At 39.7% G+C, this 11600-nt stretch overlaps 1 protein-coding gene across 1 annotated transcript in view; it reads right to left on the reverse strand.

Moving 5' to 3' along the window:
• Positions 1 to 218: 218 nt before the first annotated feature.
• The window catches only part of LOC107183691 (chromosome unknown open reading frame, human C8orf89), a 14422-nt gene continuing 3040 nt past the window's right edge, over positions 219 to 11600 (reverse strand). Inside the window, exons 2-4 of the mRNA XM_015566296.1 lie at positions 9324 to 9477; positions 6701 to 6756; positions 219 to 516 (exon numbers count right to left, since the gene is read on the reverse strand). Coding sequence (XP_015421782.1) covers positions 365 to 516; positions 6701 to 6756; positions 9324 to 9477 — 362 coding nt within the window. The 3' untranslated portion in view covers positions 219 to 364. The remainder of the gene's footprint in view (positions 517 to 6700; positions 6757 to 9323; positions 9478 to 11600) is intronic.

Here is an 11600-nt window from a genome sequence, read left to right on the forward strand (position 1 = left end):
GAGAAGGAGAGAGAGAGAGAGAGAGAGAGAGAAATTGCCTTCTGTATATTCCCTGAACCAGGATTCAAACTGGCAACCTTTTGGTGCACAGGACAATGTTCAACCAACTAAGCCACTCCAGCTGGGCTGCAACATACTTTTTCTTATGATTGTGTCTACATAATCTATAACTTAAATGTCTCTTTGTATAGCTAACAAAGCACAAAGTATTCTGAATATAACATAAAATATTTATTTCCTATTTACATTTCCACTGTTACATATATCATTCCATATCATATCACATATCAAAAAGAAAGAAAAAGAAAAAGGAAGGGAAGAAGTATAAGCCTTAACGGTGAGTGAAGAAGCATCGCGCTGCATGTTACCAGCAGTCTCCCAGCTCTCGTCTCTTACCCTTTTTGGACTTCGTGGCCGTTTCTTGACGAATGGTGTCATACTCCAGCATGGACATTCTGGAAAGTCTCTGTAAGTACTGAGGTGGTGCTCCAGCGAGGGGATTGCTGAAGCCAGAACCTGTCAAGAAGAAAGATCAGCTGATAAAATTCAAATAATCACAGATTAATGGTAGTCTCTCAACTATAGTGCAAGCAAAATGTCTGTTCCTCGAGCGACCACCAAGCACTACGATTTCTTTGAAGTAGAAATGTTGCTACTTACTTTCTAAAGTGACTGTGATAAGTCATCTCAAAAATATCTCACTAAAAACACCTGTAATGCATGCATTTAATTATATAAAACTAACTCTGTGTCTGTAACATGGGATGGCTGTGGAATTTGTTATCTATAAATAATTATAAAAATGTATTCTCCATAAAAATTATCTCTATAAATAATTAGCTCATTTAATGCTTTAAGTGCTTATCAAGTTATTTTTTTTGCAAATGAAACCATTTCTCATAAATACTAAGTGAAGTAACATAGTAAAATTGTAAAGTGAAATGGGCCCTCTCTTAGCCTCTCTTAGAGGGTGGTAGGAATAGTAATAATACTAGTAGGTTCACACATAGTGAGTGATCTCTTTATGTCAAGTACCTATTCATCTATTTCATCCATACAACCCAATGAAGTAGGTAACTAGTACTATCTTGGATTACATATTTTAAAATGATTTAATGAGGCTTAAATTCTAGCCATTGTTAGGGGCAGGATTTGAACCTAAATCCACCAAATTCAAAGTTCCCATGTAAATCACTACTTATTACCTAAATATGTAAATGTGTGTAAATACTTCTATTTAGAAACACACAAGTGTTTGAAAATAATATATGAACTCATATATTATTTTGAAAAAACTGTTATTTCACGATGAAGTTTCAAGTATCAAAAAAACTGTCTTCAAATCTTCAGGGTGGTTGGGTTTGCTTGTTTTGTTTTTATTTGAGTGTATAACATGAGTGAGAAGTTCAGAGAGAGCAGAGGGCAAGAATATGATCAGCATTCTTGAGCTTAGCACTGCAATGGACTTGATCTTAGACCCTCTGGCTGCAAAATAACTAGATCAGGGGTGGGCAAACTTTTTGACTCGAGGGTCACAGTGGGTTCTTAAACTGGACCGGAGGGCCGGAACAAAAGCATGGATGGAGTGTTTGTGTGAACTAATATAAATTCAAAGTAAACATCATTACATCAAAGGGTATGGTCTTTTTTTTTTTTTTTTTTTTAGTTTTATTCATTTCAAATGGACCGGATCCGGCCCGTGGGCCGTAGTTTGCCCACGGCTGAACTAGATGCTAGGTATTGAGCAATATTTGAAAAACTTCCAAGAATTGTTATCATACAGACCAATAAAATTAAGTTGAAGTTGTCAGCAATAAGATATACATAAAAATTCTCAAATATTTAGAAATTTACCCACATTCTAAATTATGCATCAATAAAAAATAAATCATAATAAACATTTAAGTAGATGATAAAAAATATTACAAAACTTGTGTGGTGAAACAAAAGAGAAATTTTAGGGCATAAACCTCTCTATGGTTTAGGGTATAATTTTCTAAATTTCCTTTGTTAGAAAAAAAGGCTGAAAATTAATAAGTGAGGTGTAAGATATTCATTAGGAAAAGAATAAACCCACAGAACATGGGGGGAAATGATAATTCAGAAAAGAAATAGAAAACAAATTTGCAATAAGAAACTTTAAAAAGATCAGAGTTCTTCACTGAAAAGACTAGTAACAAAGGAAAGCCTCTGGTGAGATTAAGAAAACAAGGCAGAAGGAGCAAAGCCTATATAATAAAAGTCTAATATGCAAATGGACTGAATGGCAGAACAACCAGTTGCTATGATGCGTGCTAACCACCAGGGAGCAGACACTCAACGCAGAAGCTGTCCCCTGGTGGTCACTGTGCTCCTGCAGAGGGAGTGCTGCTCAGCCAGAAGCCCTGAGCCTGGGTCACGGCTGGTGAGCACAGCGGCGGTGGCGGGAGCCTCTCCCACCTCTGCGGCAGTGCTAAGGATGTCCAACTGCAAGCCTACGCCGTCAATCGGACATCCCCTGAGGGCTCCCGGACTACCAGAGGGCACAGGCCCAACTGAGGGACCCCCCCCCCCAGTGCACAAATTTCGTGCACAGGGTCTCTAGTAAGTAATATTAGAAGAGGAACAGAAGTACAGATAGAGCAAAGATTAAATTTTAGGCCAATAAATCTGAAAACTTAGACAAAATGGAAGAAATTCTAGAACATATAACTTACCAAAACTGATTGACAAATTAGAATGCTTTAAGAGTCCTAAAGTTAAAATTACTGGATCATTTTAAAAGACTCCTCCAAAGAAAACAAATGGCCCAAGTGATTTACCTGCAAGGCTCTGTCACCTTATGTTTTCAAGAGAGATTTCGTTTTCTTCTGGCAGCCGTCACTTTAATCGGCCAAGGATAAGCTATAGGCTGTTTTAAAGCTTGTCTCTTTTTGGGATGCCTTTATTATGTGCAGGTTCTGGGAGTTTTAACTGAGAGCCTGGGAGTTCACTAAGGGCTCTCCTGGCTAGGCCTTAACCTGCCCCTCTGTCTCCCCAGCAAATGCTAACTTACTGAAACCTCTGCTCAGTTCTTTCACCTCAAAGAGGCTGTTTTATGCTTGAGGTCCTGACATATGACCTGGCAGACATGCCCCTTAGGCACAGGCAAACACCTGAGAGAAAACTGCTCACAGAATTTGGGGCTCACTTCTCTGTGGTTATTTCTCCAATATCTCAGCTCTGAAATCCTATTGGAAATGAGAGTTCTTGGCACCTTAAAGTTGTTGCTTTTTAATATTTTTATTATTTTATATTAATAGTAAATATACAACTTTTATATTATTTATTTATTATAAAATATATTTTTATGATTTTTTATGATTAGCTCTTATGCTAATTCTCAGTGGTAAAGTCATCTAGTAGAAGCTATTCCAGCACAGCTGGAGGTGAAAGTTCTATGGGTATTTACTTATTATAATGGAATTACAGGATTGATTTATTTATTTTTAATTTATAAAGTATTTTTATTTATTTTGAGATACAGAGAGGAAGGCAGAAGAAGAGAGAGACACATCAATGCAAGAGCAAAACATGGATTAGCTGCCCGACAACCGGAATTGAACCAGCAACCTTTAGGTGCATGGGCCTTGCTACTCCCAACCAACTAAACCACATGACCAGGATTGGACCATTTTTTTTAAAAGGAGTAACTACTGAAATAGATGGCAGTTGCCAAATGATCCTTTAAAAACTTAAATCAGATCACATGGAAATCATTCTTTTTTTCTTTTTAATATATTTTATTGAAATTTTACAGAGAGGAAGGGAGAAGGATAGAGATTTAGAAACATCGATGGGAGAGAAACATCAATCAGCCGCCTCCTGCACACTCGTCATTGGGGATGTGCCTGCAACCAAGGTACATACCCTTGACCGGAATCGAACCTGGGACCTTTTAGTCTGCAGGCTGACGCTCTATCCACTGAGCCAAACCGGTTAGGGCGGAAATCATTCTTTTGTTAAAATTATTCAGTGGCTCCTCATTTCAATCAGAATTAGATACAGTGACCTTTCCAGGGCCCTACAGGGTCAGATGTCACCTCTTTTACCTGGTCTTTCACACTCTGAGATTAGCCACTCTTGACTCCTGAATTTTTCCAACCGGTCAGGTACCATCCTGCCCTGGGATCTCTCTTGGCTCCAAGAGAGTAACTGTTTTCCAGGAGTTTAATTCCCTTACCTCTTTCAAGTCTTGGCTCAAATATTACCCTCGCCAGTAAACCTCTTCTGACCCCAGATCTCCTGATTTCCCTTCCCTTATTCTATTTTGTTTCTGTTTTACTTACACCTTCTGATACGCTAAGCAATGGACCTTCTTTATTATATTTAACTAGAGGCCCGATACATGAAATTCGTGCAAGGGGCTCGGCCCTCGCAGCCCCAACTGCCTCGGCTGGACCTCACAATGACCTTCCAGACGGCTGTTTTGCTGTTCGGTCTAATTAGCATTTTACTCTTTATTATATAGGCTGTTTGTCAGCTGTATTCTCTCACTAGAATGTAAATTCCACAAGGCTGGGACCTTGGTTTTGTGGAGGGATGTAACAGAGGCCCAAGCATCTAGAACAGCCGTGGGCAAACTACGGCCCGCGGGCTGGATCCAGCCCATTTGAAATGAATAAAACTAAAAAAAAAAAAGACCGTACCCTTTTATGTAATGATGTTTACTTTGAATTTATATGAGTTCACACAAACACTCCATCCATGCTTTTGTTCCAGCCCTCCGGTCCAGTTTAAGAACCCATTGTGGCCCTTGAGTCAAAAAGTTTGCCCACCCCTGGTCTAGAACAAGGCCTGGCACAGAATATACTCAGTTCACATTTGGTGAATGAGTGCATAAACTGTGTTCTTGCATGACTCAAGGAAAATCAACAAGTATTTACTGAACACTCTTTATATTGCAGAAACTGGTGTAGGCACTGCAGGTTATAAAGGTGAAGAAGATATAGCATCTGGCCCACAAGAACCATAAACTTGGCCTATTGGAACATAGGCAGGCAAATGTTCATTTGGGCCAAGTTGTCTTTTGCTTAAATTACCATGTATATTTTTATTGTATGCTGCCTGTTGATCACAGAAATTGTTTATATATACGGAAATTTAGAGAAAAGACATATCCAAGGAGAAGTTCATGAACATTTAACCTATGACCATCCAGAGACTGAACTTGCAAAGCTCCTAATAAGTCAATTCTGTCTGCTACCAACAGTGTCGAGAAAGCATTATATATTATTTACTCTACAATTTTAGTGTTTGTGGTTTCTTTGGAAGTGCTCTATTAGCTCCATTCGTCTATAAGTATAAAGTCATGGAAGTGATGGATAACTGTGATTATCATAAAAATAAGGTTAAAAAATCTTCGACTGGTAAAGAAAGAATTGTTATACACAGATAAAGGAGGAAACATTTGATAGTCTGAAGGACAAATAGTAAATAATATATAATGTTAGATGTGTTATACTTAATCCTGTGGTTCTCAACTGGAAGTGGTTTTGCACCCTAAGGACCTTTGGCAATGTCTGGAGGCCTTTTTGATGACCACATAGTGGCATCTAGTGACCACACACTGGCATTTAGGGATGCTGCTAAACTCCTCCAATGCATAGGACAGAGCCCCACAACAAAGAATTATCTGGTCTGAAATGTTAATAGTGCCATTGTTGAAAAACCCTGGCTTACATAATAATCGACAAAAGACAAGAAAGTGGAAAACCTTTGACTTCAAGAAATCTTTCAAAAAAAAAAAGAATGTCTCCCATTTAACTTTGGATAAAATTCCTTCAGGAAATGAGCACGAACTTATTGGAGAACTTAAATGCTAGACATGTGCATGTTGCATGCCACATACGGTTCCCTTAGTGTAAGGCCCAGGAATCAGTAACACACAAAAGTTAGGGCTGAGACAGTAAGTCTAGATACCAGAGCTGCCAAGAAATTCCCGTGATCTTGTAGACCTCACCTGGCTCAACTGATTTTTCAGAGTCTAATTTTGAAAAACAAAATTCTGATCAAACACATCAGAAATGTGGAGGTGAGAATGCCTGATTTTATCACTTCAAGGAACAAATTCATACTCCAAATAAGTAAAAATACAGCTGGTGCTATAAACCTTCCAAGTCACCAAAGGCTTAGGAATAAATCAATGTTAGGAGTAGTTCTTTTGAACTCAAACTATTGGCATAGAGATAAGTTTCTGCAGTTGGATGTGATAAGATAACAGAGGATCCAGGAAAATAACTAATTAGAAGATCAGGCCAGAAAGGCAAGTTAGTGCAAGATGGTAAAGTGTTCAGTGCCAAGTTAAGGAGTTCATACTTTATTCTGAGGGTAATGTGGAGGAATTGTTTTTGAAGAAGGGAGTGATTCGATTAGAGGCCAAGGTCTTAGGCTTGTTGCACTATTGAAGGATTTCAAAGGCCAGAAATTCCAAGCCAGACTAGTTTGCAGGCAACTGCAATGGTCCACCTGTGATGAGGAGGGCCCATGCCAGGGTCCCGGGATATTAAAGATACACGATATACCGAACACAACATCTACTACATTTATAAACTAAAGCTTCAAAGAAGCAGTAACAAAACAAAGACAATTAAATCAGTGGAAAGAAAGGACGTTTAAAACAAAAGATAAGTATTCCGCAGCCCAATAAGACATGTGGTCAGAAGAAAAGGAGCCTGCTTGCCTTTTGGTCTCTCCAGAAGTGGTACCACAATGCAGGGCTCCTTGGTCTTCTTTATCCTGAAATTACATATTATCGTGAAGTCACTTCTCTACAAATCCAGGGCACATCAATCTTTCAAAATGCAGTAAGAGACATGAAGCATGCTTCTAGTGAGACTCACCTGTTGAAGGACATCACAAAGAAATTAAATAAACTTTAAAGAAATGAAACTCCTTCTATCATAGCTAATCTAATCAGAAACAGATATGAACCAACTTAATGTTTCAATTTTTGCTAATAAATTTTACCCACGGAGGAGTGTTATGTGTAACTTTTCCCATCTTTATCTCAATTTATTTTTATCTTAATTCTCACTAATCATGATTCAGGGAATGCTATGAGGAAGGGAATCAAGATTAGATCAACAGGGTATCTGGATATGCCAGCTAACCAACTCAGTTATTTGTACACTTATCACCTATTCATCCCTACAATCTAAATTTTGACATAATTAACTCTCATTCCTCTGGAATAGATCTAGATAATATGTAGGAAATATGCCATGATTGAATCTGCTGTGGGTGAGAGGGTACCTAAGAATTCCAAATTTCTTGTAGCTACATTAAACTTTAGAAGTCAGCCAAAACTTTTAAATACTCGTCACCGTTAGGATTCCTACTATCAGTTATATTACCAGACTGTGCCTTGAGAGTCACTGAAAATTTCTGATTAGCATTAAAGAAATATGAAAACACATTAGTCTTTTAGAATCAAAGAGGGTAAGGGTTTGTACACAAAACAAACAAAAATGAGGACTTCCTTGCTTTACCAAGATTGTTCCTTCACAGGGCGCTGGGCAATATGAAGAGGAGAATAAAATACTTGTAGCCCTGGATGGCGTGTCTCAATGCATAGAGTGTCAGCCTGAGCACCTAAGGGTCTCGAGTTTGATTCCCGGTCAAGGGCACCTACCTGTGTTGCAGGTTTGATCCTCAGCCCCAGACCGGGTGTGTACAGGAGGCAACCAATGGCTGTATCTCTTTCACATGGATGTTTCTCTCTCTCTCTTCTGTCTCTCTCACCCTCACTCCCTCCTTTCCATTCTCTCTGAAAAAGCAATGGAAAAAAATATTCTCGGATGAGGATTAACAAAAAACAACAAAACTTGCAGGCAACTCAACGTGTCCTCACCAGAATGGTGAAAATAAAGACACTCATTTCAAAGACAGGCACAAGAACTAACATTTTTGCTTGCCATGCACTCATTAACATCATGCACTTAGCTCCTCTCTTCTGCTTATATATGAAGACCACTTGTCATAACACAATTGTAATATATTCAAATTATTTTTCATTGACTTACGGAAATTCACACTCAAGTCAATGTGAAATGTTGATGAATCATCTCACAAACAGCCAAAGTTGCAAATGAAAAATAAAAAAAAACACACACACAAAACTGAAATAGAGTGAAACAGTGGGAAGCAACATGAAGACTGAAAATTTAGAGGCAGAACAGGCTAATTCAGGGGGTGCTTTCTGGGCTTCCAGTTTTTTAGGGGATCATACACACTGAAAGAAGGGTCAGAAAACTGGCCTGGACTGAGACAAGTCCATCACCACAGGCAGCCCTCCACACTCTTACTCCCTTCCCCATCAAGGGCTATGATCCCTGGGGACATGACAGGGATGGGCTAAGTGACAGGGATACAGGTGTCCTGGTGATGGAAACACAGTGTCCTTGAGTAGGTGTTGTACTCAGGTTCCCAGGGGGCCCTCTTCTTTCCACAGTCTTACCGTCCTGTCTCTCTAATTCCCACCATCTACTCTACTGGCAACTCCCTCTCTTCCACCGTCTCTGGCTCTGCCTTGTCTCACTGTAATCTCACTTCAGAAAGAGCAGTTTTGCTTTGTATATTTCTAGAGCTTGGCAATCTGTCCTCAGATAATATTTAAAATGAGGGGAAAGATTTTATGTGTGCTATTGCTCACAAAAGTGAAAAAGTCAAGGTAAGGTAAAAGTGCAATGATAGGAACTTTTAAATAAACTATGTTGTTTTATTAAACACAGTTTAATAAAAACCAGCAGTCGGGCATCCCCCGAGGGGTCCCAGATTGGAGAGGGTGCAGGCTGGGCTGAGGGACGCCCCCAGGCACGAATTTCATGCACTGGGCCTCTAGTTTATAATAATGTTTTTAAATGCAAGGATTCCAGCTGACAAACTCATTTCTGATTATCAATGCAGGCTCTTCATTAGGCTGATGTCTCATTCAGAATCACCTCTCCATCATTTCAAATGGGAAATGAAATGCAAGGTTCTGTATGCAGGGTAGTGAGATCTGTTCATGTTGCAGAGTTCATTTATTTTTATTGCTAAAAATTCCAATATTCTCATGAGCAACTTACACTAGGGCAATAAAAATTAAAAAAAAAAAAGGCCTCCTATCCTTTCTGACAATGTCACTTAACAATCGTGGGAAGTTCCTACTTATCAAACTGAATAAAATCACAAAATTAAATCCTTTATGGGAAAAAATTAGTAAGCAAGAAAGAACTGGATTCATGGGCCAGAAAGACCTCTCCAAGTAGAAGTATTACTCCAGCTAAGTATTCAACAGAAGAGGCGGAATAGGCAGGACCTACCTGACTGGAGGCATCTGGGTGTCAATGCACTGCCGTCTGCTAGGAACCTCGGGTGGAGAGGAACTCACACTTTTCTGGCAGTTTCGCAATCCTGGTAAATATGGCATTTTGACACGTTCTCTGAGCTCTTCTAGACCAAATGCTCGGGTGTATTCTAATAAAAAATAGTATCATAACCACCTTCATTATTTCCTGATTAAAAGTATGTAACTTCTTTTCCTAATACTACAATGCATAATAAAACATACTAAATGGGTCATAAGTAAAGGAAATTAAGCTACTGTAGTTTACCTAGCATCTTTCCTGAGAGAACACTTGAATTCCTAACATAGGGACGGCAGGGGAGAGTGGGTAAGGGGCTGCTTAAGATTGGAACCAAGAAAAAGGACAGCTTCCCAGAGCCTCACAGTCTTCACTGTCCTCTGTCTTCATGATTCTAGAATCCTCAGAATATTAGCTGGATTCACACTGAAAAGAGCCGAAAGCACTTTCAAGAGTCTTACTTATCTGCTTCCTGATTTTATGTAGAAAATCAAGGAATGTAAATACACGATCACCTGAGCTAGCAATAAGAGATAAAAGAATTCTACTTTTAGGCACTGATTTTATTTTTCCAGGCACTGATTTTAATGATTTCGCTGCAAAATTCCAAATCTGTAAATAACAACATTGAAACACCAAGATTTTTACTACTGACCTCACATATCATTAGAAAAAGAGATTATTAAATTATTAAAAATTTTCAAAATGAAGGGAGAAGAAGATTGAGATTAAAGGTTTGGTTGGTCATTAAACTAAACATAGAGAATTGTTTTTAAAGCTTTTTCTACTGAGCAAGTCTAGCCCAGTAATAAAAAAGTTATTTAGTGGGGCTAGAATTATATTAAATACTCAAAATCCTCTTATGCAACCTTTGATTGTTTTCCTTTTTTGGACAAAAAAAGTTTCTCTTGATCAAAAAAATATATAGATTCTCTTTTAAGCAATTAAACCTGGGGGTAGGAGGACATATAAATGGGTGTCTTCTGAGTACTTTTAATGGGAAGCTAGTGGAAAAATTGAAAAACTGTAGTAACACATTCAAAACCAGAAGCGATGAAATGGTGAGGGAGTTCAAATTTTGCTATTTTCAAGAATTATATCTCCATCAATAAAGCTAATGGCAGAATTCAGAATAAATAAAAAATGTAATTTATAATTTGAAATTAAGGAGGGAAAGTTATACATACTCATTTACGTGTCAAAAGTCCTCAAACTAGTCTTTATTGAGCAACTATCCTATATAATAAAACCCTAATATGCAAATCGACTGAACAGTGGAATGACTGGTGGAACGACTGGTCACTGCGACATGCACTGACCACCAGAGGGAAGACGCGCAATGCAAGAGCTGTCCCCCTGCCTGCCTCCGCCCCCCGACTGGGGGCAGCTCCTGTGTTGAGCGTCTGCCCTCTGAGAGGAAAGTGATCAGTGGTGGCAATCAGGGGGAGGGGCCAGGCAGCAGGTGGCACCAGGCCATCAGCCAAGGCGGGTGCCAGCAGGGGCCCCCAGATCATCCCACCTACCGGTCGCCCCACATATGGCCCTGCTTGCTGGCCAGGCCTAGGGACCCTACCCTATATATTGGGACAGTCTCTTAGATTTAAAAATTAAAACCTAGCAAGGCGAGGAGAAACCAAGATGGTGGCATAGGTAAACATCAGAAATTGCTGCCTCGCACAACCACTTCAAAAATACAACTAAAAGACAAAATGGACATCATCCAGAACCACAGGAAGGCTGGCCGAGTGGAAAGAGAAAAGCACACTGAGACTCAGAGGAGGTGCGGAAGTAAAGTGCAGAGGTACAGAAGTGCACGGCGAAAGGGCTGGCAACTGAGGATGTGGCACACGGCGAAAGGGCTGGTAGCTGAGCTCATGGTTGTCTTTTTCAATCGGGAGGGAGTCTTAAGCTCCCGACTGCTCTGAACTCCAGTTCCAGGTGAGTCTCTGGGGACCCAGACTCATACGGGGAGAAACTAGACTGTCTGGCATTGGGCAGAACTCGAGGGCGGCTTTCTCTCAGAGGTGCCTGCAGCAATTACCAGGACACTGTGACCCAGTGCCTCTTAGGGTAGGACTGGGGAGCAGCCATAGCTGCTTGCTCTGCCCTGTTGATTGCTTGAGACTCCACCCCACCCAAGCTGTGCACAGAGGTTTTTGCATATGAAAGGCCTGTCCCTTTGCAATCTGAAAATTACCTAACAAATTGCAGTTGGGTCAGAGAGACCCAGAAATT

This window comes from Myotis davidii, unplaced genomic scaffold (genome assembly GCF_000327345.1).
Source record: "Myotis davidii unplaced genomic scaffold, ASM32734v1 scaffold200, whole genome shotgun sequence".
NCBI lineage: Eukaryota > Metazoa > Chordata > Mammalia > Chiroptera > Vespertilionidae > Myotis > Myotis davidii.